Below are 27,333 nucleotides of genomic sequence, written 5' to 3' on the forward strand. Positions count from 1 at the left end.
GCATTGAGTGGCAAACATGTTCAGTCCATAGTCTACTTTCAACATGCATCTCCCCTCCTGGGAGGATCCTCCAAACACCCTTTATTTGGTGCTCCCTTCTCTATCTGAACTGCCCTTTCCTCTAGGATACCCGGCTGGCCTCTAAGTTATGGAGTAATCCTCCTGGTGCTGATCTCAGCTATTCTTGGGTATTAATCTCATATTTTGTTACTTTATATCCCCCAGATGAATGCAATCTTTCTATGTCTACCCCTCTCTTTCTGACTCATTTCGCTTAGCATGATACTTTCCATATTGTACCACTTGTATGTAAATTTCATGACTTCATCTTTTCTAACAGCTACATAGTACTCCATTGTGTAGATGTACCAAAGTTTCTTTAACCAGTCATCTGTTCTTGGGCATTCAGCAGCCATCTTTTTCTTAGTGATCCCTTCTCTATTCCAGCTGCCTTCTCCCCTTTGCTCTTGAGGCAGGTTTCCAGCTATGGAGCAATCTTCCTGTCCCAAGTATCTACTATCCTTAGGTGTCAGCCTCATGTTATGTTATTTTATACTCCACAGTCATTCTATGTCTGTCCCTCTCTTTCTGACTCATTTCACTAAGCATGATACTCTCCATGTCTATCCATTTATAAGCAAAGTTCTTGACTTCATCTCTCCTGACAGCTGCATAGTATTCCATTTTGTAGATGTATCAAAGTTTCTTTAACCAGTCATCTGTTCTAAGGCACTTGAGTTGTTTCCAGATTTTGGCTACTGTGAACAGTGCTGCAATAAACATATAGGTACAGATCTGACCTGGATTTTACCCCTGAAACTCCCTTAATGTACTCAGAGCCACCAGAAGTGATCCCTAAATGAAGAAACAGGTTAAGTGCTGAGCACCACCCGATATGGCAAAAAAGAGAAGAAACCAAAGTTATGCAATCACATTTTCACAGATTAATCAAAGATATGCTCACAAAATAACTTAACCTTGATATATATTATACTTTAAACAATTTTGAAACAATACTTACGTATGCTTTACCCATGAACCTTACTGGAACTATTGATTGTTTTTATCTTTACCCTTATATTCAGAAACTCATTATGTGCCTATTAGTTCTTACCTTCCATGATCAAATTTTCTTTCCTACATTCCAACAAAGTGTGAATCACTTCTTGGGTAAATGTTTCTTCTTGAACATGTTTAAGACAGTTTTGAAAGAAAGCTAGAAAAAAAATTATACCATTCATTTTCATCGTACTGCTAAGGCTTTTCCTTTTACTGTTACTTTCTTCAATGAAACCAACTAATACAAATTTTTTAAAAAAAAAAAAGAAGTAGAAATATACTAGCTGTGAAAAATGTCTCATTGCAAAGCAGTCAACACATTCTAAACCTACAAATGTTGAAACTGCATACATTTTTCAAATGGGATAAAGGATGCTATGACAATTCTTATATAATAGACTTAATTATCCACCCTCATGTTCAACAATAAGTGGGTGAAAGACATGCAAATGCTAAGCCTTGGGGAAGAGAGAAGAGGTGAGAAATGGTTAAACATTTCCATACGAAGATGTAAAATTATGTCTTTGGGGAAGAAAACCATCAAATGTGAGACCTAGGTTACCTGTAGATAATTTTTTAAAAATCTAATTAGGAGGGAAGAGCATTTGTTTCTTTATCCTTTTCCTTTTCATCGATCCCACTGTCACTCCTCTGTACACCAGTATACTCAGTCCCTCACAATTTAGAGATAGACCCACCTCCTTCTGTAAATATGAAATTTGTCTCACCTCCCGCTGTCTCCCTGACCAACAATGCTGCCTTCCACTTCATACTCCACTCTTGTAATATTCCATCCACATGCTTGGAACATTTCTAAAGGTTCTCTTCTTGGGATCACTAAGTCAATGATAGTTGGAGGGATCGATCGGAATGGGAGATGTGTGCAGAAAGCAGGTAAAGGACCAAACGTGATAGTCTCTCAGTATCTATATTGCAAAACATAATGCCCAAAAGTAGAGAGAGAGGGTATGGGGGAAAATGTCTGCCATAGAGACACAGGGAGGGTTGGGATGGAGAGGGTATACTGGGGACATTCGTGGTGGAAAATATGCATTGGAAGAGGGATGGGTGTTTGATAATTGTATGACTGAAACTCAAACATGAAAGCTTTATAACTGTATGTCACGGTGTTTCAATTTCTTCTTGACCTTTTGCGATTCTTGACCTCTAGCAATTCTTGAACTCAGCTCTCTTCACTTCATTCATGGGACCTCACAGTTTCCTGATACTATCTCATCTTTCTCTATGATACTTCTTTTTTTGACATTTTGATGAATCATTGTGAGATAGACCTTTACAAAACTGTTCATTAGTTTCAGTCATTCATTTTTCCAACACACATCCATCCACCAGTGTACATTTCCCAGCACCAGTGTCCCCAGATTCCCTTCCATCACCCCTCCACTTGCCATCCCTTTCTGATGCTTCTTAATCTCTAGTCTTCTTGCATCTTTTAAAAATCTAATATTCCTCACACTTATTGCTCATGCTTTTTTAAATTCTTTTAAGTTCCTCTTTATCCATCTTCTTTCAATTGCAACATTTCTTATCTTCCCTCTCATTGGAAAGCATCTCCCCAGATGATGTAGCATGAGTAGTTACATCTGCTACATGTAATTATAATTCTGAACTACAGACTCTTTTTCAAAATCCAGACAATATCTCCCACTAGACATGTCCTCTGGAGGTTCTGAAACTCAATGTACCCAAATTTAATACACCATCTTCACTCATAAATGTGCTACCCATTCTATAGTAGACACCTCTGTGAATGTCTCCATTTTGAGTTCATCAGCTGAAAATACCTGAGCCACTCTTGAGTTCTTTTAATACCTTATCTTTAGGAATATAGAAGGGATCACTAAGAAAATGATGGTTGGAGGGATCAGTCGGGAAGGGAGATGTGTGTTGAAAGTAGGTAAAAGACCTAAGGCGATGGCCTTTCAGTATCTGTATTGCAAACCCTAATGCCCAAAAATAGAGAGAGAGTATGAGGGAAATTCTCTGCCAAGGAGTAAGAGGGAGTGTGGAAAAGGGGCGTATACTGGGGAGATTGGTCATGGGAAATGTGCACTGGTTAAGGGATGTGTATTTGATCATTATATGATTGCAACTCAAACATGAAAGCTTGTAACTGTGTCTCACGGTGATTCAATTTAAAAAATCTTATCTTTAGATCTCAGTACTCATCAAGTCTTTATATCTTTGATTCTACCTTTTCATTATCATTTAAATAATATGATGTGGTATCGTCATTCAATTGATGGCATCATCACTACCTTCCATGAGCCTCTTCTCTTTACTACCACAAACCTTATACAAGTTTTCACTGTTTTGCAAGTGGATAATGAATTGGTATTCTATTCTCTGTTTTCAACTTTGTCCTGCAAAGTTCAATTAACACTGTCAAATGCATATTTCTTCTATATGTCACATTTGATCATCATATCTCTTCCAGTTTTTAAATTCTACAGTGACTCTCAATAACAGTAATATATTCAAGAATGTCCAAAGGTTTCCATCTTTCCTGTAGCCACACTCATGTTCAATATTACTCCTCAACAAGAGGAATCTAATCTTACATCACTTCAATTTGAGATGGCTCTAAGACTTCCTTTAACTTGCATGAGGGAGTTTGTTATCAATGGTAGAATGTTTGTGTGGCATGTGTGAGGACCTGGATGCAGTCCCTCACAGCCCGATATTGGGGAGGAGAGAGAAGACCGGAAAACTGGGATGATTTTAAAACTTCCTTAACCGTCAGAATATATAGCGCAATTCTTATCAGTTCTGTGCTGTGATTCAAGAAATTTCTCTGACTTCCACTTTCATTCTTGTAAACCTAAAAATCACCTTGTGTGATAAACTCAGGCTAGTCTGGGAAATTATGAAATAAATGTGATGAAATTGCCAACTGGCATACTCTTCCTCAAACACAAAGTTGTCCCTAACTGCTACCTGACTGCTTATGTGGGAATGATTTCAGTCAAATCAAAAGAACCTCCCAGTTGATTGACGAAAACTGTCAAATCACAGAAACAGATGCTTGTTATTTTAACCAATAAGTGGAAGCTGTATTGTAAATTTGAGAAGATGATTATTTTTAAAAAATCATTTATCTCTTTTCCCTTCAGGAAGAGAAAACAGACTTGGAACTGGAGAAATGGGTCAAAGCGCTGACTGCATGCTTTCCATGCAGGTGCTCTTGGCTCCATCCTCAGCATCTTGTGGGGCAACCCCAAGCTCTGAGTCAATATCCATGAGCATCATGGAGTAAGACCCCAAAACAATCAATCAAACAAAAATTCCAGACTATTAGTATTGTACACAGTACTCTTCAAGCTCTGAGGGCCATTTTTTTTGAGTGGGAGGCAGCGTCACACCTGGCGATGCACAGGATTTACTCCTGGCTCATGCACTCAGGAATTACTTCTGTCGGTGCTCAGGGGAACATATGGGGTGCTGAGAATTGAACCCGGGTCGGCCACATGCAAGGCAAACGTCCTACCCACTGTGCTATTGCTCCAGCCCCTCTGAGGGGCATTCTTTCCATCTACAACTTTATTTCTCACAGTTCACTTACCATTACATGTTCCAGTTATTTACAATTAAATTGTCCAGATTTTCCTATGCTATCATGCCTCTCTGCTATTTTAATGCACACGGCTCTAGAAAACTCTTCCTTCAGGAAATCTATCTGTCTCTGTGTTTCTCACCCACACACCTATTAAGGATTGAAAACAATGATTCGACAATTTTCTACTATTCACTGAACTTCTTGGTATTATAAGAAAATTTCCCTGTGGCTCTTTTTGGATTTTCAGATTGTCCCAAGTGCTGAAAAATAAAAGTGGGTAGCCATCATTGGATGTTGCATTACCAAATAAATGAATGAAATGTACATCCAAACATGTACAGGTAAAAGTATTATAAATACTGAAATCTAAGGGCCGAAGACATAATATATAGATAGATGGCTCTCTGAGTCCCACCAGGAGTGATCCCTGAGAACAGAGTGAGGAGTAAATCCTGAACACTTCTGGGTATGGCCCAATTTTTTTTAATTTAAGCCAAGAGTATGCTCATTGCAAATAGCAGGATATGAATATCTACCTCTTTGCAACTGACTTTTAGAACATCTACATAGGGTAGGATTTAAAAAAAGGAATAAGCTAAATATTCAATAGGAAATATTGCCTGAAATATTTTTTCCCATTTCCTTTTCTGTTTGGTCATCCCAAACTATGTATCTGCACTTACAAAGGCCTGAACAACACAATTAAGGAATAAACATCTGTCCTCATTTATCCAACAATCTAATGTAGGTAGTGATACCCTATAGGTTTCACTTTACAACACAAATGTGTGCACATACAGCTACTCTTTACTTTCTCCAAATAGAACTGGTTGCCTTATTTCATGGAAGAGCAAATAAATTCAAATAAAGAACCAAGTATCCAACACAAACGAATCTCAGACCCGAACAACTTGCTGCAGAGATGGCCCTGGATTTTGCAATAGGCTGTTTCCACTGGGCTGCTCCAGACTGGGGCAGGTGCCATCCCTCTGCCTGCCCTCTAGGAGTTCCGGCAATCTCCATTTTATAGATGTCAGCGACAAGCTCCAGATACGAGTGGCAGTGGCTGCAAATGCCAACACTTACGAGACAGGGGAGGAGTGGTCCCCTCTCCTACCCCCTGCCCCAATGGAACTTCGAGATGACACCATGTCTGGCCACCATCTACTTAAGCCCACACACGGCCACAATCCAAAGACATATGAATGAATTTCAGACCCAAGCAACTTGATGCAGCGATCTCTCAGACCCTAATTATTAGAATTTTAGAATTCCTAGGGTGTGCAGCTGCTCTTTTGACCACACCACAATATATTGTATCCAAACAAGTAATATAAAACACATTGTCTAGCATTGCATTTTCGGCAAGAGTGAGTGGTAGTGAGTCCGCTCTTGAAATATTGAAGGAAACTAAAGTAGAGAAAGAGAGTATTGTACAAATTGTCTGCCACACAGGCAGGGGGAGGTATGGATGGGAAGGGGGGTGGATACTGGGGATTTTGGTGGTGGAAAACGTGCATTGGTGAAGGGATGGGTGTTTCATGACTATACGATCAAAGCTCAAACATGAAAGTTTTGCTCCTGTACATCACGGTGAATCAATAATAATAAAGAAAAAAAAAACCAAGTTTCCAATGGATGCCTCTTTGTTATATTTCACCTAGAAAAGACTTCTCTTTCAGCTTTTTGTTTAAATCCATTGTTAATTGCCAGTGTCTAAAGGATGCTATCTCTTTAGGTAAGGGTGATACCTCATCTAGATTTAATCAGCTACTTACTGATAAAGGTAGTGAAAAACAAAATTTTCAGCAAAGGAGAATCAGCAATGCAGCAAGAAGTAGTTTGGGGCGACAAGTGTTCAGCTTTGGAAACTTAGTCTTCTCTTTGGGAGCTGCAAGAGAAATTAATTTAGGTTCATCAATAATACAGTTAGGCCAGTTTCTTTTCCTCTTCTCCCTGTTTTGGACTAATGCAAACAATATGACACTTAAAAGAAAAGCAAGTTATGATATTCATTGTAGAAACTTATGAAAACACATCAGAGCATAAGTTCCTACTATTAAGGATTCCTGTTTTTCATATTTTGATCTTAACACATTTTAATATTAAATATGTCTATGTCACTTAATTGTAAAATGTTTAACTACAATGATTTAAATATATGATCTAAATACAATGCAAATATTTCTTATTAAGATATGAACTATTTTCATCTAGCGACATTTTAAAAAATGATTTGTCACTACATATTATTTCAGGACCTACTTTTTTTTAATTTTTTTATTTTTTTTTATTAGTGAAACACCATGAGGTACAGTTGTAGATTTACAATTTTTTGTGCTTGGGTTTGATTATACAATGATCAGATACCCATCCCTCCACCAGTGCCCATTTTCCACCACCATGGATAATATCCCCCCACCCCCATCCCCCCATCCCCCCTGCCTCTGTGGCAGGGCAATCCCCTGTGTTCTCTCTCTCCTTTTGGGTGTTGTGGTCTGCAAAAGAGGCATTGAGTGGCAAACATGTTCAGTCCATAGCAGGACCTACTTTTTAACACATGGAACACATGGTAAATATATTTATTTTTCATTGATTTACAAAATTATGGAATTTCAGGGAGTTATCTTCACAATTGTATATTTTGTGAGTCTGACCATACCTACCACCAAAGTTCTACTGCCATTCCACTGCCAGAAAGATCCTTTATTGCAGTTTTCCAACACTCATTTTTGTATTGCAAAGTATTTCAGTTTACAGGCAAATAATTATCTAGATTTTTCCACAAGATTTTGTCCATCCTTAAGTAATGCCACAGCCAGCAGCTAAGTCTTTAGAGTTAACCTTTATCATGTCATAAAACTAAGGTCTCACCTATTTGGTTAATAATTCCCACTTAAGAATTATTCTCTTCTTGGGATGGGAGAAAAAGCACAAGGGCATTTGCTAGACCCTGCGTCATTCTCTAGACATTGCAGAATGTGGTCCTGAACAGAGGATCTGACACACAGCGCCCAGCAACATGATGGTCTCAAGACCTAGCACTGGACTGTTCAGACACTTGACAAGGTATCACTGGGAATGACTCTCAGGGTCCCTGCGCATTGTTAGGGAGATCCCAAAATAAAAGAATCATGTTCTACATTTCCCAATTGCATCCTATCTGAAAAAAATAGCCCTTGATATCCCCTCTGCTTCGCTGACACTCTTCCTTCCCCATCCTTTTTCTCATTACGAGCTTTGCAGAAAACGTTTCTTACCTGCAGGAGCCTGTGATGGGGTGCCCAAGGGCTTGGGTCCATTTTTGAATCTCATTTCACTGCACTCGCTCTCTGTGGGCATACTGAGGAGAGATGCTCTGCTGTCTTCACACCAGCCTTCCCTTCACTCTGAGAACAACTTAAAGCAGCTCTGCAGGAGTACCGAGGTCCTACAAACCACACAGAGCTCAGAGGAATCGCATGAGAACTAATACCCTCAGGCAGAGGTTTGATAGTGGAGATCAACACAGCAAAAGTCATAGCCCTTAAACTCAGAAGAAAAAGAATGTAATAAAAATCGGAAGTTGTAAACCAAATAGAAGTTATGGGAAGGAAAAGAAAAGAGGAACTGGTTTTTTTTTTAGTCACACCTTTATTTCCCTGGTTACACGAAGTTCATCTAGAGCCCTGGTGGAGAAGGGGTGCCAAGGGCAGTGGGTTGCCCCCCGCCCACTTCCCTGACCACTCTGGAGGATGGGGGAGTGCGGGGCTGTGCCCAATGGGGACCCTCTGCTCACCTCCCTGGAGGTGGCAGGTGGCACCACAGTCATATTTCTAGGCTGACCCGAGGGGATGCAAGAACCTGACACCAACGCGACCCTCCAGCGGCCCTAGCACGTGACCGCTTCGAGGTCCCTGAAGACGGGCAGGGCTTGGGGGACGCAGGGCGACACTTGCCAGGTGCTGCTGTTCGGGAGGTCCTCCCCTTAATGCTGGAAAAGCTTTAGGGGCAGGTCAGGGTCTGTGCCCGCTGGAGAACCCGGGGACCTGTGGGACTGCAAAAATAGGGAGGGAGTCAAGGACAAGGACAACCAGAAGAATCATGAGCCCCAGCGAGCACAGGTCTGAGTCTTTATTTTCTTCTGGAGCAGCCCCGAGGGCAGCGTGCTGCGGGCTGGGCCCCGGGGTCACTCCTGCGCTCATCCTGGCTGGTACATCCTGGCTGGTACGTACCGGCATCCGACTCCACATCTGGCTGCGTGGCGGCTCCAGCCACTCCGGTGTCTGCATATGCGGCCGTAGCTGCTGGGCCCTCCTGGAGGAGGAAGCCCACGTGCTTCTCCCAGAGGCTGGGTTCCCAGGGGGTGTGGCCCTCTGAGATGATGCAATATTTGCTGCTGGACTTGAGGGTTGTTCATCAAGTTGGAGGTCATGAGAAAAGAAAGAGAAGAGGAACATAGCTACCAAGAAGTCTTCCTGTGAAATCACCTGTAGGCACTTGCATTTGAGAACCGAAGTCTTGCTTGCCCAATTACATTATTATCAACCATTCAAATAAATACTAAATTATAAAATTATATTATGCTATGGTGATACATCTCTGAATCAGGAAGGACAAAACACTTCTGAAGCATCCCATATGCTTAGAATTATAATTCACATTAGTAAAATGGTGAAAATTGTTATGCTTTGCTTGTATATGTTCGGCGTCATATTTATACAAGTGACTGAAAATATGCTATCAGTATTCGTGTGTAAAATGTAGATAACATTCATAAAAATTCCACGGCTCCATTAAAAGCACTCCAGGGGCTGGAGAGAGTAGTGGGTAGAGTCCTTGCCTTGCCAACATGGACTGCCAACATAGATTGGATTCCCAGCACCCCATATGATAGCCAGAGCACAGCTGGAGTAATTCCTGATACTAATCCAGGAGAAAGGCCTGAGCATATAAAGGTGTTGTTCAAAAACCAAAGATCAAATAAATAATTGATGCTCCATTTTTTTCCTTAAATTTTTATTAGTGAAACACCATGAGGTACAGTTGTAGACTTACAAATTTTTGTGCTTGGGTTTCAGTTATACAATGATCAAATACCCATCCCTCCACCAGTGCCCCATTCGCCACCACCACCAGTCCCAGTATCCCTCCCACCCCCCTTCCCCCCATCCTACCCTACCACTGTGGCGGGGCATTCCCTTTTGTTATCTCTCTCCTTTTGAGTGCTGTGGTTTGCAAAAGAGACATTGAGTGGCAATCTTGTTCGGTCTATAGTCTACTCTCATCACGCATTTCCCATCCTGAGAGGAACCTCCCAACACCCTTTATTTAGTGCTCCCTTCTCCATCTGAGCTGCCTTTTCCCCTAGCGTGTGCGGCTGTCCTCAAAGCTATGGAGTAATCCTCCTGGTACTTACCTCGGCTATTCTTGGGTGTTAGTCTCCTATTTTGTTACTTTATGTTCCCCAGATGAATGCAATCTTTCTATGTCTATCCCTCTCTTTCTGACTCATTTCACTTAGCATGATAATTTCCATGTAGTACCACTTGTATGTAAATTTCATGACTTCATCCTTTCTTGACAGCTACATAATATTCCATTGTGTAGATGTACCAAAGCTTCTTTAACAAGTCATCTGTTCTTGGGCACTCAGGTTTTTTCCAGATTCTAGCTATTGTAAACAGTGCTGCAATGAACAGACAATTGCAGATGTCGCTTCGACTATACTTTTTTGCATCTCCGGGGTATATTCCCAGGAGTGGAATTGCTGGGTCAAATGGGAGCTCAATTTCTAGTTTTTTGAGAATCGTCCATACTGTTTTCCAGAAGGGCTGAACCAGTCGGCATTCCCACCAGCAGTGAAGGAGGGTTCCTTTCTCGCCACATCCACGCCAGCACCAGTTGCTTTTGTTCTTTTGGATGTGGGCCATTCTCTATGGTGTGAAATGATATCTCATTGTTGTTTTGATCTAAATCTCCCTGGTGATTAATGATGTAGGACGCTCCATTTAAAAAAAAAACTCTATTAAGAATATTTTAGGGGCTGAAGCAATAGCACAGTGGGTAGGGCATTTGGCTTGCACACAGCCAACCTGGGTTCGATTCTCAGCATCCCATATGGTCCCCTGAGCACTGCCAGGAGTGATTCCTGAGTGCAGAGTCAAGAGTAACCCCTGTGCACCACTGGGTGTGACCCAAAAGAAAAAAATAAAACATTAAGAATATTTTAAATGACAGTAGATACAAGAGCCAGAAAGATTGTTCCATAGAGCGGGGGAGTGGGGAGAAGGGGGAGCCATTGCAATAGAGAAGGGATCACTAAGAAAATGAGAGTTGGAGGTATCAGTTGGGATGGGAGATGTATTCTTAAAGTATTAAGGAACCAAACATGATAACCTCTCAGTATCTGTATTGCAAGGTATGGTGTCCAAAAGTAGAGAGAGAGTATGGGAGAAATTGTCTGCCATGGAGGCAGGGGGAGGGTGGGAATGGGGGGGGTATATTGTGGATATTGGTGGTGGGGAATGTGCTCTGGTGGAGGGATAGGTATTTGATCATTGTGTGATTGTAATTCAAACATGAAAACTTGTAACTGTTTCTCACAGTGATTCAATAAAAAAAAGAAGAAAAGAGAATATTTTAAATGGTGATTCATTTTTTTAAAAAAATCTATATCAAAGATACAATTTTTTTTAAAAGTTGTGGTCAGGCATTTAAAATGTCTAACATTAGACTAATACAGTAACACAATCTGCAAAAGTTTGGTGACATCAGGAACTAAACTCAAAATTCTCAAAAATTTTGAAGACAGAAAAGATTTCATTTAAACCCTGGGACTCTAAAAACTATCACAGAAACCAGACGGAAAGGGAAGGGAGAGTGAGAGGAACAGAGGCATTTGAATAGTGTGAGGACTCTAGATTTCAGTGGGGTGTGGTTAAATCTCACACAAACATGGAGATGGAAAGCCCAACTCCAGAAATTTTCAAAGATGTGAACTTCTTGTAAATCAAAAGCATTTTAATTTAGAAAATGGAAAATACTCAAGCATCTGTGGGCCTATGTACCCAAACATGATTGAAGACTAACCCTGGGCACATGCTTGTTTATGCTACAAGCCCCTCACCATGTGTCACTCATCATGAAAAAGAGACCAAGAAAAAACATCTCACACTCAACCTTTTTTTCTTCTATGTTCAGCATCCCTTCATGTACTGGCAAGGCAGATTTGAGATCAGATTTTTTTTTCATTTCATTTTTGTTTGTTTTTTTTAATTGAATCACCATGAGATACAGTTATAGACTTATAAACTTTCATGATTACGTTTCATTCAATGATTGAGCACCCATCCCTCCACCAGTGCCCATTCTGCACCACCAATGTTCCCAGTATCCCTCCTGCCACCCCATCACTTCCCACCCCTGCCTATGTGGTAGGCACATTCCTTCTTTCTCTCCCTTTTTGAGTGTTATGGTTTGCAATACAGGTACTAAGAGACCAACGTGTTTGGTCCATAGTCTACTTTCAGCACACATCTCCTATCCTGAGCGATCCCACCATCCATCATTTACTTTGTGGTCCCTTCACTACACCAACTAACTGTTCCCCCCGCAAGTTAGTCTGGCTTACAAGCCGTGGTATGATCCTACTGACCCTTATCTCTAGTTTCCTTAGGTGTTAGTTTCCTATTGTGTTACTTTATATTCCACAAATGAGTGCAGTCATGAGATCAGATGGTTCTTGATACTGCTCCTTGGGGCCCCTAACCCCCTGGAGTAGTTTATTAACTTTATCATAAATTTTCTCTCACTTTGTAACTCTAAACTAACCCTAAACCTAACCCTAACCCTAACCCTAACCCTAGCCCTAGACATGTCCGCCATCTCCAAAATTGGCATTCTCTATCAGAGATTAGAGGAAGAGGCAACTCAAATTTCCCTTCTCTCACCCCCAGCCTTCCCCACCACTCCACAACAGAAAATTATGCAGATGTATATGTTGCCTTTGTTTTGAAAAATGTAATGCCATCAGAATGGAGAAGGTGGGCTGGAGAGATAGTCCATGTGCTAAGGGCATGCTTTGCAAGCAGGACGCCCACATTTCATATCTGGCACCACTGGGTGCCCCAGCACAGACAACCACAACAACCGAACACAGCTGGGAGTAGTCACTGATAAAAGAAAACTCTCAGAATGGAAAAGATAAATTAAAATCTATATGGGAGTGTTTTGTTTCTGGATCTGGAGGAAACATCAACAATTAAATCCTCCTTGTGCAATTTTTCTAGAGCACACCCTAGATTTAACTCTTCCCAAATGTTTGTTGTTCAACTCCAGCACTTACTTTCTTCCTCCCTTGCATCAAACACATGCACACTACACACACACACACACACACACATACACACACATACACACACAAATGCACACATACCCACACAAACACCTCATTTAATTTTATATTGTATTGAAGATTCAATTGGGTACTGAAAATTCAACAATGATTCTATAATAATATCTCTAATTCCAATCCAACACAAAGATTTTGTTCAAGTTTTATCTCTTTTCTTGTTTCTCAGTCCTTTGTGACTAAAAGAAACTTCCATCTGGTGCCAGAACAATAGTACAGTAGACAGGACACTTGCCTTGCACACAGCTGACCAGGGTTCCATCCCCTGCATCACGTACACTCCCCCAAAACTTCCAGGAGTAATTCCTTAGTGTGGAATTACTAAGTAATTACTAAGTATTAAAGTAATTCCTTAGCAGGGGTTCCACCTTAGCATCTCCAGTTGTGAATAAAAACAAAAGCAAAAAAAATAAATATTTTAAAAGCCTCTCACATTTGGGATAGAAAGAAACAGTAAGGGAACAACAAAGGACCAATGTCATCAGAACTAAAGATTTTGTCCATAAAACTGTCCCGTGGGAAGAAGGGAGTCTGTGAGAAGCCCAAGGGATACTGATGGAGAGAAGCAGGTATTCTGTGATGGACAGTGTGTATAAATAATGTATGCCTGGGGTTAGAGTGCCACCAGTAGGTCAACCTGTACTTGAGGGACGAGTGCATCAGCAGCCTGATGGTGCCTTCAGGCTTCCTGATAACCCACTGTATCCCAAAATTGCTGCTGTGCCTATGGCCAGACCCCAACAACTTGGGCACCAAGTTTACCAAGAAATAAAATGGCCAAAAGTTAGGTATGTGGGAGCCACACCCACAAACCACCTCTAGCTCAGCTATTCAAGCTCATTTTTTGGCCTAATTTTGTTGGGTATGGAGCGGGACCTGACAGACTCCATGATGGACTCCATTCCTGAAGTTCATGCTCCATGATTCTTGTTGCGTTTCCCTGTCCCACACGTTGTTTTTCTGCATGGATTGTGGTTTCTCAACAGTTTGGCTTTCTCAGGGTTGTGCTCTCCTCCCCTACCCCCCAGTCATCTGCGAAAAGACATCTGTGTTAATAAATCAGCCTTGGTTCTCAGAATTCTGTTTCTTCCCCCAATCCAATCAGCTTAATCAATGGCTGAACAAACAGCAGTACTTCAATAAACACAAAACAAACACTGTCCTCCCGTTGTTCATCGATTTGCTCGAGCGGGCCCTGTAACTTCTCCATTGAGAGACTTTTTTTGTTGTTGTTGTTACTGTGTTTGGCATATTGAATACTCTCCATAGCTTGCCAGGCTCTCTTCTACAGTACTTCTACATTATTAAAAATAATAATATTAATACCATGAGTCTGGCGCCTTAGACCACTCGGCCATCCTGACTGGGCTGGAGCGATAGCACAGCGGTAGGGCATTTGCCTTGCACGCAGCCAACATGGCCGACCCGAGTTCGATTCCTCCACCCCTCTCGGAGGGCCCGGCAAGCTACCGAGAGTATCTCACCCACACGGCAGAGCCTGGCAAGCTACCTGTGATGTACTCGATATGCCAAACACAGTAACAACAAAGTCTCCAATGGAGACGTTACTGGGCCCACTCGAGCAAATTGATGAACAACGGGAGGACAGTGACAGAATAACATATGCCTGAATAGCATATATAGTATTGTAAATCTTAGTACCTCAATAAAACTGATATTTTATAAAAATTGACTAATTGCATATAAGGCAAGTTACCTTAACCACTCTAAGGGCTATCTGGCCCAGCTAAGCAGAACTTTTTTCAAATTGTTTAATTGAATCACTGTGAGATAGACCCTTACAAAGCTGTTCGTGATTGCAAGGACTTAATGCAGAAACCAGCAGCTTAGAGCGGAAAAGTGAACGGACGATGAGTTAACCCAGGCCATCATTTCTGCCCAGAGGGGAAAGGGTGTTGCCCCATTCGCCCTCTCTTCTCTGGAAAGAAGGATGGCGGCCGCATGGGAGCCTTGTGGACAGCAGGTATGAGCCGGTGGTGTGGGGGCGACTAAAACCTCATGGGAAGGGGGGCGTTCCGGTCCGTCCTTCACGCCCTACCGAGGTCACCAGTTGCCCCCCACGAGCGGCTCTCCAGCACGGCCACAGCCCCAGAAGCACAAGGGCTTAATGCAGAACCCAGCAGCTTGGAGCAGAAAAGTGAACGGACTATGCGTTGATCCAGGCCATCAAGTCTGCCGGAGGGGAAAGGGTGTTGCCCCATTCGCCCTCTCCTCTCTGGAAAGAAAGATGGCGGCCACATGGGAGCCTTGTGGACAGCAGGTATGAGCCGGGAGTGTGGGGGCGACTAAAACCTCATGGGAAGGGGGGCGTTCCAGTCCGTCCTTCACGCCCTACCGAGGTCACCAGTTGCCCCCCACGAACGGCTCTCCAGCACGGCCACAGCCCCAGAAGCACAAGGGCTTAATGCAGAACCCAGCAGCTTGGAGCAGAAAAGTGAAAGGACTATGCGTTAATCCAGGCAATCATTTCTGCCCAGAGGGGAAAGGGTGTTGCTCCCTTCCGCCCTCCTCCCTCTGGAAAGAAAGATGGCGGCCACATGGGGGCCTTGTGGACAGCAGGTATGAGCCGGTGGTGTGGGGGCGACTAAAACCTCATGGGAAGGGGGGCGTTCCGGTCCGTCCTTCACGCCCTACCGAGGTCACCAGTTGCCCCCCACGAGCGGCTCTCCAGCACGGCCACAGCCCCAGAAGCACAAGGGCTTAATGCAGAACCCAGCAGCTTGGAGCAGAAAAGTGAACGGACTATGCGTTGATCCAGGCCATCAAGTCTGCCGGAGGGGAAAGGGTGTTGCCCCATTCGCCCTCTCCTCTCTGGAAAGAAAGATGGCGGCCACATGGGAGCCTTGTGGACAGCAGGTATGAGCCGGGAGTGTGGGGGCGACTAAAACCTCATGGGAAGGGGGGCGTTCCAGTCCGTCCTTCACGCCCTACCGAGGTCACCAGTTGCCCCCCACGAACGGCTCTCCAGCACGGCCACAGCCCCAGAAGCACAAGGGCTTAATGCAGAACCCAGCAGCTTGGAGCAGAAAAGTGAAAGGACTATGCGTTAATCCAGGCAATCATTTCTGCCCAGAGGGGAAAGGGTGTTGCTCCCTTCCGCCCTCCTCCCTCTGGAAAGAAAGATGGCGGCCACATGGGGGCCTTGTGGACAGCAGGTATGAGCCGGGGGTGTGGGGGCGACTAAAACCTCATGGGAAGGGGGGCGTTCTGGTCCGTCCTTCACGCCCTACCGAGGTCACCAGTTGCCCCCCACGAGCGGCTCTCCAGCACAGCCACGGCCCCAGAAGCACAAGGACTTAATGCAGAACCCAGCAGCTTGGAGCAGAAAAGTGAACGGACTATGCATTGATCCAGGCCATCAAGTCTGCCAGAGGGGAAAGGGTGTTGCCCCATTCTCCCTCTCCTCTCTGGAAAGAAAGATGGCGGCCACCTGGGAGCCTTGTGGACAGCAGGTATGAGCCGGGAGTGTGGGGGCGACTAAAACCTCATGGGAAGGGGGGCGTTTCGGTCCGCCCTTCACGCCCTACCGAGGCCACCAGGTGCCCCCACGAGCGGCTCTCCAGCACGGCCACAGCCCCAGAAGCACAATGACCTAATGCAGAACCCAGCAGCTTGGAGCAGAAAAGTGAAAGGACTATGCGTTAATCCAGGCAATCATTTCTGCCCAGAGGGGAAAGGGTGTTGCTCCCTTCCGCCCTCCTCCCTCTGGAAAGAAAGATGGCGGCCACATGGGAGCCTTGTGGACAGCAGGTATGAGCCGGGGGTGTGGGGGCGACTAAAACCTCATGGGAAGGGGGGCGTTCTGGTCCGTCCTTCACGCCCTACCGAGGTCACCAGTTGCCCGCCGCGAGCGGCTCTCCAGCACGGCCACGGCCCCAGAAGCACAAGGACTTAATGCAGAACCCAGCAGCTTGGAGCAGAAAAGTGAACGGACTCTGCATTGATCCAGGCCATCAAGTCTGCCGGAGGGGAAAGGGTGTTGCCCCATTCGCCCTCTCCTCTCTGGAAAGAAAGATGGCGGCCACATGGGAGCCTTGTGGACAGCAGGTATGAGCCGGGAGTGTGGGGGCGACTAAAACCTCATGGGAAGTGGGGCGTTTCGGTCCGCCCTTCACGCCCTACCGAGGCCACCGGTTGCCCCCCGCGAGCGGCTCTCCAGCACGGCCAGGACTCCAGAACACAGAAACCAATTTCTTAACTATCTGACTTTCAGTAGAAATACTTCCAGGGTCAATAGGTAAAAGAGCAGAAATCCAAAACCAACATTTAATTCTTGAACCCAGCCGTAGAAAGCAAATCACTTCACAATGCTTTTTCAGCATGTCTGATTTGGGGGGGGGGGGGTAAACTCTAAATAATAGTGATGAATCTTTTATTGAAACAATGAATCTAATCAAAGCAGATAGAGTGTTAACTAGAATTCATCTGCTTCACAGGGACGGGGAGGGGTGGGGCGTGGGGTTTTATTGGGGTTCTTCATGGTAAAAAATAAGTATTGGTAAAGGGAAATGTGTTTGATATTTGCATGACTGAGACATAAACCTGAAATCTTTGTAACCTTTCCCACAGTGATTCAATAAATAAATTAAAAAAAAAAAAAAGAAAAGAAAAAAAAGCTGTTCGTGATTGGATTTCAGTCATACAGTGTCCCAACACCCATCCCTCCACCAGTGTGCATTTCTCAGCATCACTGTCCCCAGGTTCCCTCCAATCATCACCCACCTCCCAACCCCTGGCTGCCTCTATGGCAGACGACTAAGCAGAACTTTTAACTGGAGTCATTTTGAAAAGTAATTTGAGAATACTTCTTCTTTAAAAATATTTAAATACGTGCTATTTAACATTTTTTTAAAAATCTACCCTATAGTATCTGCTATGTAAAAATAGTATTAAATTCAATCAATTAAAATGAAAGATTCTGCACTTTATTCACTGTGATAACACTATTATACTTTAATTTAAATTGTTACTGATATTTTCAAGATAGCAGTTGATTGAAACGTTTCTCTTTTGGGTAATATGGTGGTTTAAATCTACTTTAGTGGATTTGAGTTCTTTATTACAGAATAAGAAGCCACCCCCAAATTTAGTGTTGAAGAACAAGTATTAGCTGGGAAAGGTACACTGGTGAGGGATGGGTGTTGGAACACTTAGTGAATGAAAGCCAGTCATGAACAGTTTTGTAAGGGTATATCTCACAGTGATTCAAAAAAAAATTAACAAAATAAATTTTTCAAAAATAAGTCATTAAAAAAATCTATTGTCATGTACAGCTATTAGTATAATGAAGAATCTTTTACTTTACACTCTGAAATGACCCTAGGACATTTGTAAGAAATGCCCTCAAGAGGTTGTGTGTTTGCGGGCGGTGCTCTCAAGCCGCTGTGTACTGACAGGATCAGGACTGCTCTAGGCAATGGGCAGGCGAAGGAAGAACGAGGACCAGTCTGGTTGTGATTAGTTACCGTTTATTCAGTCTCTTGTCTCTCCCACTTCATGTATTCTTCCTTCCTTGCCCCTCATTCCTCGATCCCGCGCATCTCTCCACACTGTGTCTCGCAGCCTGGGCTCTCCCTTTCCTCTCTCGATTCTGACTCCTCTCTAGAATCTGACTCTGACACCTCAGCTTCTCTCTCTACCCCTACTTATATCTCTCCACCTTGCCCTCCAGGCCCATGCTCTACCCAGTCTGGAAGCAAAAACAACATAAGGTAGCCCTTCCTGACCACCCTCAGACAAAATAGCTCTTAAGGTGTTTTTCTACTTTAGTTATTTTTGTGTGGACACAGTAAGAGATACATTGAGGTTTATAGGGCAGTTCTCCTGGGAACATCTTGCCACAGAGTCAGACTACAGTGCTCAGGCCAGATTCATCATTTCTAACCCTATCAGGGTCCAAATTTAGTTATTACTTTTTGGATCATGACAGCATCTGTCCATGACCAAACTCTTAACTTATAGTTAAGCATTAAGCACTTTGGCCAGGCCCATCTCGATGCCAAGGTAGCACACAGCTCACCGCTTGCCCTGGGTCAACCAGTCCCTGATTTGGGGGGTGCTAGGAAGTAAGGGCAGCTGTGGCTTAGGTGAGAGAACAGATGCCCAGGAGAAAAATGTCATTTAGAGTCAAATGACTCCCACATAACAAAAGCATAGCATTTACTACTGTCTTCCTGTGCCCATACAAAAAAAAGGACATTATTCTGAGTATACTAAACAAAGGACTTAAGGAGAAGAGACAAACAGTATTTACAAGTCAACAGAGCACAAAGAAAGAAGCTACAAATAAACACAGAGGAACGGGAGCACGGTGATGGGAGCAACCCAATAAACCTAAACTATCTGAGGCTATGCAGGATGGACAAAACAATGTTATCCTACAGATATTCTATTACTATTAATTATAAAACAATTTTTTCAATGTAATTAGCCTCCTTTTAACATAGGAATAAAAAGATTTCTAATTTTTACTTCAAAAAAAAACTATTTGGGACACAGCAACAAGTTGGATTCCAGGAATCCCATATTGCCCCCTGAGCACCACTAGGAGTAATTCCTGAGTGCAGAGTCAGGAGTAACCCCTGAACATTGATGGGTGTGACCCCAAGAGACTAAAAAGTAAAATTTTAAAAATAAAGAAAAGAGTTATTTTATTAATTTTTAAAGTTCTGTCCATTGATTGGAATTCAATTGATGCTTCTTCACTTAGATATCAATTTTAAGCACAAAGTTCATATAGTCAGTTATATGAACATAATTTTATAGTGGCTCTAGAAGAAATGAAAGGAAACAGCTTCTGAGACACATTCATAAAAAGTAACATAGAGGAAAGAGACTTGTGGGATTGACGAATATCACTATCTCTATTTCATTACCATTCATGCTCACTCGACATTTCCACAAAGAAATTACTCCCGAGCTTTTTCGTCTTCCTTTATTTCACCCCAATTTTACTGAAATCATAGTTCTCTATTATTATCGCAAATCAAGTTCCCTATTACCCCAGAATACAAATTGCTTTCTTGAAAGTAAACTGGTAAATCCCTCATACCGTAGACATATTTAGATAAGTATAAAAGTGACCAGTCTTTAGATAAATTCAAAAGCAGGGTGACAAGCACAGTTACTTGGTTGCATCATGCACTTAACCTCAAGATGCCCACAGGATAACCTCAGGGAGAATGAGATTCATCATGATCAACTACAATGATCATAACAGCCAACATATTATAGGTTTTATTACAGATATTGTAAGGTTTGCTCAGATCACATGGCTTCTGGCTCTGAGATAGCAACACTCCCAGAACAAAGATCGCCCTCCTCCCCAGCTGGAGAACAGGACTTTTAACCCACCTAGAAAGCTGTGAGGCTGCATTCCATCCTTACTCACATCAGGACCGCCTACAGATAACAGAAATCCAGGCTCAACACATCTCACTAGTGTTTGAACTTTTTCCCGCCCAAGACGCTTAAAAGCCCCCTTAGTCTTTCCCAGGTCAAAGCTCTAACCCAACCACTCCTGGGGCCAATGTAGAATCTGTCCGGAAGCACCCCAATAAACTTCTATTCCTTCACTCTCCCTTTGTCTGCACCGAACAGGGTCCCCAATCTATCAAATATGCTGTTTTATATTGTTCCAAATCTATTAAACATGCTATTCTATGTTGTAGCATGGGCTGGAGTGATAGCACAGCAGGTAAGGCATTTGCCTTGCACACGGCCAACCCGGGTTCGATTCCTCTGGCCCTCTTGCAGAGCCCAGCAAGCTACGAGAGTATCCGCCCATGCGGCAGAGCCTGTCAAGCACCCCATGGCATATTTGGTATTCCAAAAACAGTAACAACAACTCTCACAATGGAGACGTTATTGGTGTCAGCTCAAGCAAATTGGTGAACAATGGGAAGACAGAGCTACTGTGCTATATTGTAGCATATTGTAAGAACTTTACTAAAAAGAAAATATAAATGTATCATTTGAATAGAAATCCACACAGAACATGTATGACACTAAGACCAAAAAGTAGTGTCAAGAAATCCTCATGATGCTGGGCCCTTGCCCATCCAGGCGAGAAGAATCACAGGACAGGGATGAGGCACATGAAATCAGCTTTATTTCTCCTTGACAAGAGGAAAACCCTGAGTTGGAATACCCAGAATACCCTGGTAGCAAACACTGGTTCTCAAAAGTGCTTTATAGCTTTCTGGTTCCATATAAGGGCCACAGCCTTACAAGGTGATCTGGAGGAGAGAGACAATTAAAATATAAATGTTCTTCATCTGATTATTCTCAATATCACATATAAATGCAATGTGTTAAAGTGGAGATGCCCAGATCAACCTTGGGCCCAGAGCACAGGGAGGAGAAAGACTGGAGGGGGTAGAGAGAAGGGGACAGATCGGGGGATTAAGGTACAAAGGTGGTGTAAGAAATGATAGAGCCAGGACTGAAGGGATAGCACAGCAGGTAGGGTATTTGCCTTGCACGAGGGAGACCAGGGTTTAATTCCCAGCATTCCATATGGTCTCCTGAGCACTGCCAGGAGTAATTCCTGAGTGCATGAGCCAGGAGTGACCTCTGTGCATCGCCGGTGTGACCCAAAATGCAAAAAAAAAAAAGAATAATAGAGTCAAATATCCAAACGACAGGGTCAACAACACTGAAATCAAGATTTCAACCACGAAACTTGTGGGGTGGGGAATGGTTACGGGAAAAAACTTGGGCACACTGGTGGAGGAGGGAGGGAAGTTGGCACTGGTGGTGGGATCAGTGATTCTATACTGTATGTCTAAAACTCAACTATGAGTAACTTTGTAAATCACACTACTTTCATAAAATAAGGAGAAGTAAAAAAAAAGGTACTAATTGAGAACTTGATTACCACCACTCTTCCCCCACCAAAAAAAAAAAAACTGATCTGGCTTCCAATGCATTGGGAGTAAGAAGAAAGGGTTCCGGTTTTAAAAGTCTTCCTTGGCATTTCCTGCCTGTTCTAGGGCCCTCATGATGAGGCCAACCAATCCCAGAATCCCCTATTTCATTCCAGAAAAGAGTTTCATTTTATCTCAGTCCTCATAACTGATATTTATGCATGATAACCTCTCAGTGTCTGTATTGCAGACCATAAAGCTCAAAAGTAGAGAGAGAGAGTATGGGGAAAATTGTCTGCCATGGAAGAAGGGGGAGGGTGGGAAAGGCGGTCTATACCAGGGATATTGGTGGTGGGGAATGTGCACTGGTGAAGGTATAGGTGTTTGATTGTTGTGTGATAGTAACACAAACATGAAAGCTTGTAACTATCTCACGGTGATTCAATAGAATTTTTAAAAATAACTTAAAAAATTAAAATAGTATATGCTATAGGTAAAAAAGGTAAAGGTAAAGGTCCTCCCGTTGATCATCGATTTGCTCGAGCGGACCCAGTAACGTCTCCATTGGAGACTTTGTTGTTACTGTGTTTGGCATATCGAATACGTCACGGGGAGCTTGCCAGGCTCTGTCCTGCGGGCGGGATACTCTCGGTAGCTTGCCGGGCTCTCCGAGACGGGCGGAGGAATCGAACTCGGGTTGGCCATGTTGGCTGCATGCAAGGCAAACGCCCTACTGCTGTGCTATCGATCACTAAAGGAGCCACTATAATAACACTATAATAATATCAAAAAACCTGAGAAATATTAGTCTATTCATCACCCAACAACTGATTAAACATAGAATGTACAGGTCAAAACTAAAGCTTTTCTTCCATTAACGTGTATTAATTTTCAAATGTTTCATAATGAGATTTCAATTCAGAATGACCTATCTAGCTCAGGAAAAAAAAACAACAATTGGAATTATTTTCCTATTGACCAATCCATAGAGCATTGCAGATAGGGAGTCACATAATGTAATCACAGCTAACACGTGAGAAATTAGACAAAAATTAGGAGACTCAGGTTCCCTCTAGTTGTCAATGAAAAGGTTATCCGATATGGTGTCTTCACTGGAAAATATTCAACAATTTTTTGAATGAAGAAATGAAGAAATAGGTACACTGATTCGTCATAAGTAGTATACTGCTGAAAGCTTCTTTGTTGATGGCTTATAAGAGATGCACAACAGCAAATTAGCTCTCTGTGTAATCAACAAGGACATCTCTATCACAGGGTCATGGAGAATGTTCCATTCATAAGTAGATCTTCAACATCTCACAAATTGAATGCTCAGGCTCATTACAAGACATATCATTCCAGCCCCATTCGCAACGAAAATCTAATGTAACACAATGTTCATAGTCATTATTGGGTTCATTTTGGTGCCAGAACCTGAAAAAGGAGAACAGGATAAGTATGTTTCTCAAACTGTCTTTGAAGAGAGACAGTGAAGCAAGGTCTGTCATAGAGCGTTATGGAGGTCAGGTCAGAGACACACAAATCATTGCCTCCCCAATCCTTACACATGACCCATCCATCTGTTGCCGGCATTTCCCCTGAAAATGGGGCTGCCATCCCCTAGAGCTGCCCCATCGCCTTGTGTCAGACACCCTTCCTGCAGACCTGCCTTTATCAGTTTATGCTTGTGCCCTGAATCCATGGGCTCCTTTAGTGATCAAAAAATTTTATCGTGGTCATATCAATAAAGTAGGCTTTTTTTATGTACTACTTTTGGACTATGAGACTTGCTTAAACTATCTTTGATTTGATGCTTCTAGACACCGCCCAAGGTTGAGTCATCGAGGGCACCCCAGAGAATGCTGGGTGAGCCTAGTGCCCACTCAAACAGAGCCCCAGATACTCCAAAATAGCCACCATGCTCTAGCCCAGATTACACTGCTCAGGATGAGCCTCACCCAGAAATGAATCCTGGGTTGAAAAGCTCAGGGATGCAAAAACTAGAGATGGATTATGGGGGAAATTGTCTGCCATAGAGTCAGGGGGAGGGTTGGGATAGGGGTAGGGGTATATGAGAGACATTGGTGGTAGAAAATGTGCATTGGTGGAGAGAAGGGTGGTCAATCATTCACTTAATCACTTAATGACTTAACTTCCCGTTAGTCGTCAATTTGCTCGAGCGGGCGCCAGTAACGCCTCCATTTGTCCCTGTCGCGTGCTAGTGTAGCCCAATGGCATCTCTTCGCTCCGGGAACATGGAGGGCCTCAAACCGATCATTCATGATCTTGACAAAGAAGTCTGACCATCTGGTAGGTGGGCGGCCACGCGGTCTCTTGACATCCCGTGGAATCCAATCAGTAACAGCTCTAGTCCAACGGTCGTCTTTAAATCACATTACGTGACCAGCCCATCTGATTTTCGACACCTTGGCATATGAGACAGCGTCCCTGATCCTTGATCGTCGACGGATGTCAGAACTCCGGATTCGTTCTCTCATTTGAGTGAAACGTGATATTCCAAGCATAGCTCTTTCTATTCTTCTTTGGGAGACCTGAATGGCGTTCTCATCTTGTTTGCATAGGGCCCAGGTCTCTGAGGCATATGTTAATGCAGGAAGAACAGTGGAATCAAAGAGATGTGCCCGGAGCCGGAGGTTCTTCGTCCTCTTAGCTATTTCTTCAACGTTCTTGAAGGCGTTCCAAGCCGCTCTCTTCCTCCTGCGCAGCTCGGGTGCCAGGTCATTTCTCATGTTGACCTCTCGACCTAGGTACACATAGTTGTTGCATTCGGAGATGGTCGTTCCATTGAGAGCAAATGGGGCGTCAGGAACAAGGCTGTTTCTCATAAACATTGTCTTCGTAAGATTCAGCTGTAGTCCTACCTTTCCACACTCACGGTCAAAGTCGGCCAGCATTTGTGCCGCTTGGCTGATGTTTGGTGTTATTAAAACAATGTCACCAGCAAAGCGGAGGTGGTGTAGTTGCCGACCATCTATCTTCACTCCCATTCCTTCCCATTCCAGTCGTCACATGATGTTCTCGAGGGTGGCACTGAAGAGTTTTGGTGAAATGGTATCACCCTGCCGCACCCCTCTCTTGACATCAACGATCACTTCTTTGTAGAATGGTGAGATCCTGGTAGTGAATCCGCAATACAGCTCACGGAGGATCCTGATGTATTGGGCTTGAATGCCCTGATTGGCTAGGGCTTCAATGACCGCTTCCGTCTCAACAGAATCAAAGGCCTTCTTTAAATCAATGAACGTTAAGCAGAGCGGCATCTTGAACTCCCGAGAAACCTCAATGAGCTTGGTTACCGTGTGGATATGGTCGATGGTGCTGAATCCTTTGCGGAACCCTGCTTGCTCGCATGGTTGTCCTTCATCTAGTGTTCTGCCAATCCTATTCAGGATGACTCGAGTGAACAGCTTGTAGATGACAGACAATAGGCAGATGGGGCGATAGTTGCCAATGTCATGGATGTCTCCCTTCTTGAACAGTAGTACGGTCCTGCTGGTTTTCCATTGGGACGGAACCTTGCATTCAGACAGGTAGCGAGTGAAGAGCCGAGCCAGTGTATTGATGAGTACTGACGGCAGGTTCTTCAGGTGTTCAGGTCTGACCTTGTCTGGGCCGGGTGCTGTTTGCTTCTTTACTGACGAAATGGCGTGTCGGATTTCGGAAGGGAGAACGTTGGGAACGACATACCCATCCTGTGGAATTTGGTATGTCGGCAAGTGGACATGGCTATCGAAGAGATTTGAGTAGAAGTCATGGATAATCTTCTCCATTGCCGTTCTGGAGGATGTGATGGATCCATCAGGACGTCGGAGGGCAGTCATCTTGGTCTTATAGTTGGCGAAGGACAGGCGGGCGTTACGAATACTTTTCCCGGCTTCTGCCGCATCTACCAGTACTTCTGCTCTTCTCTCTTTGAGGTCTTCCTTGATCACATCTCTGCACTGCTTTGCAAGCTCGGACGTTAGCTTGCGGTTGCCTGAGGCATGCGCCAAACCACACTGGCAAATTAGCTCAAGAGTTTTCGAAGATAGGCGACTTTTTGTGGCTATCTCTCTCTTGGCATTCCTCGCACATTCATGGAGGTGCTGAACCAGTCGATCGTATTCCTTGTCAATGTTGTCAACAATGGCATCTTCCCATGTTGCCGCAATAGTACCAAAGAGTTCCCAGTTGGTGGTCATTCTGGGAGTTCTCTTTTTGAACTTTGCAGCCCTTTCTCCCCGCTCTGTGAAGTAGAATTTTGCACGAAGGAGACGGTGGTCCGATCCCGTTCGAAATTTTGGGACAACAGCGACATCAGTCAGGCAAAACCGTCGATTGAATATGATGTGGTCTATTTCGTTGTGGAATCGTCCACCGGGAGACTCCCATGTCCATCGTTTAGATTCTGCCTTCTGGAACTGTGAGTTACCATGAATGGTCTTGGTCGACATGATGAACTCAGACAGTCTCTCACCCTGTTCGTTCCATTCTAGGCCATGGGTCCCGATGTGAAGTTCTTCAGCTGATCTTCTCGGTCCTATCTTGGCATTAAAATCACCCACAATGATCTTGTAGAAGGTGTGGTCTTCTTTATAGAACTTCTCTAGCTCCATGTAGAACTTCTCGATTTCTCTTTCATCATAATGAGATGTTGGTGCGTAGACAACGAAGATAGAAACTGCAGGCAGTGAGCCACATCTATTCAAATGTAAACGTCCGATTCGGGTTGTTAGGCATTCGAATGAATCAATGCTCTTGGCCAAGTTTGTGTTGACAAGGACACCGACGCCTCCAACACCTCTTTTATCGCATGTTCTGAGGAACAATTCTTCTCCGGTGTCGAAAACGGCATGGTGAGATTCGTGCCTTCTTGTCTCGGTCAGACCAATGATGTCGTACTTGATCATTCGCGCTTGTACCATCAGGTCCTCGATGGATGCATCTGATTCTAGCGTACGTGCATTGAAAGTACAGACGATCATTTTTGTCTTCCTTCGTTGTGGCAGCCTAGGTCGGCCTTGAGATTTTGTCGGCCTCTCCTTTCTCATCCTTCTCAGTGCTGCCATGTCGGTGAAGCCTTCAGGGTCAGGTGAATGAGACCAGTTGTAGTTACTGGTTTTGGCATATCGAGTACACAGCGGATAGCTTGCCAGGCTCTTCCGTGCGGGCGGAATACTCTCGGTAGCTTGCCAGTCTTTCCGAGAGGTATAGAGGCTTTTGGGGTGACCTCTAATCACCCTTGTAGGTGTTACCATATTTGAACCCTATCAAATATGGTACGACAATTCCAGAAGATGGGTATTTAGTGTCTTATGATGTGTCGCGCGGCCGGAGCTGCCGCGCGGGTCCGGAAAGCGTCCTGGAGTGTGGCGACGGCTGGGTAGTGGAAGTAGTGTCGAGAGTGGAAATCTGCC

The 27,333-nt window shown here is 43.8% G+C and overlaps 1 protein-coding gene across 1 annotated transcript in view; it reads right to left on the bottom strand.

The window, feature by feature from the left end:
* Window positions 1-23,211: 23,211 nt before the first annotated feature.
* The window catches only part of LOC130042527 (C-type lectin domain family 4 member A-like), a 28,507-nt gene continuing 24,385 nt past the window's right edge, over window positions 23,212-27,333 (bottom strand). The window contains exon 6 of the mRNA XM_056134709.1: window positions 23,212-23,350. Coding sequence (XP_055990684.1) covers window positions 23,212-23,350 — 139 coding nt within the window. The remainder of the gene's footprint in view (window positions 23,351-27,333) is intronic.

Source organism: Sorex fumeus, unplaced genomic scaffold (genome assembly GCF_029834395.1).
Source record: "Sorex fumeus unplaced genomic scaffold, SorFum_2.1 ptg000101l, whole genome shotgun sequence".
In the NCBI taxonomy this organism is placed as follows: Eukaryota; Metazoa; Chordata; class Mammalia; order Eulipotyphla; family Soricidae; genus Sorex; species Sorex fumeus.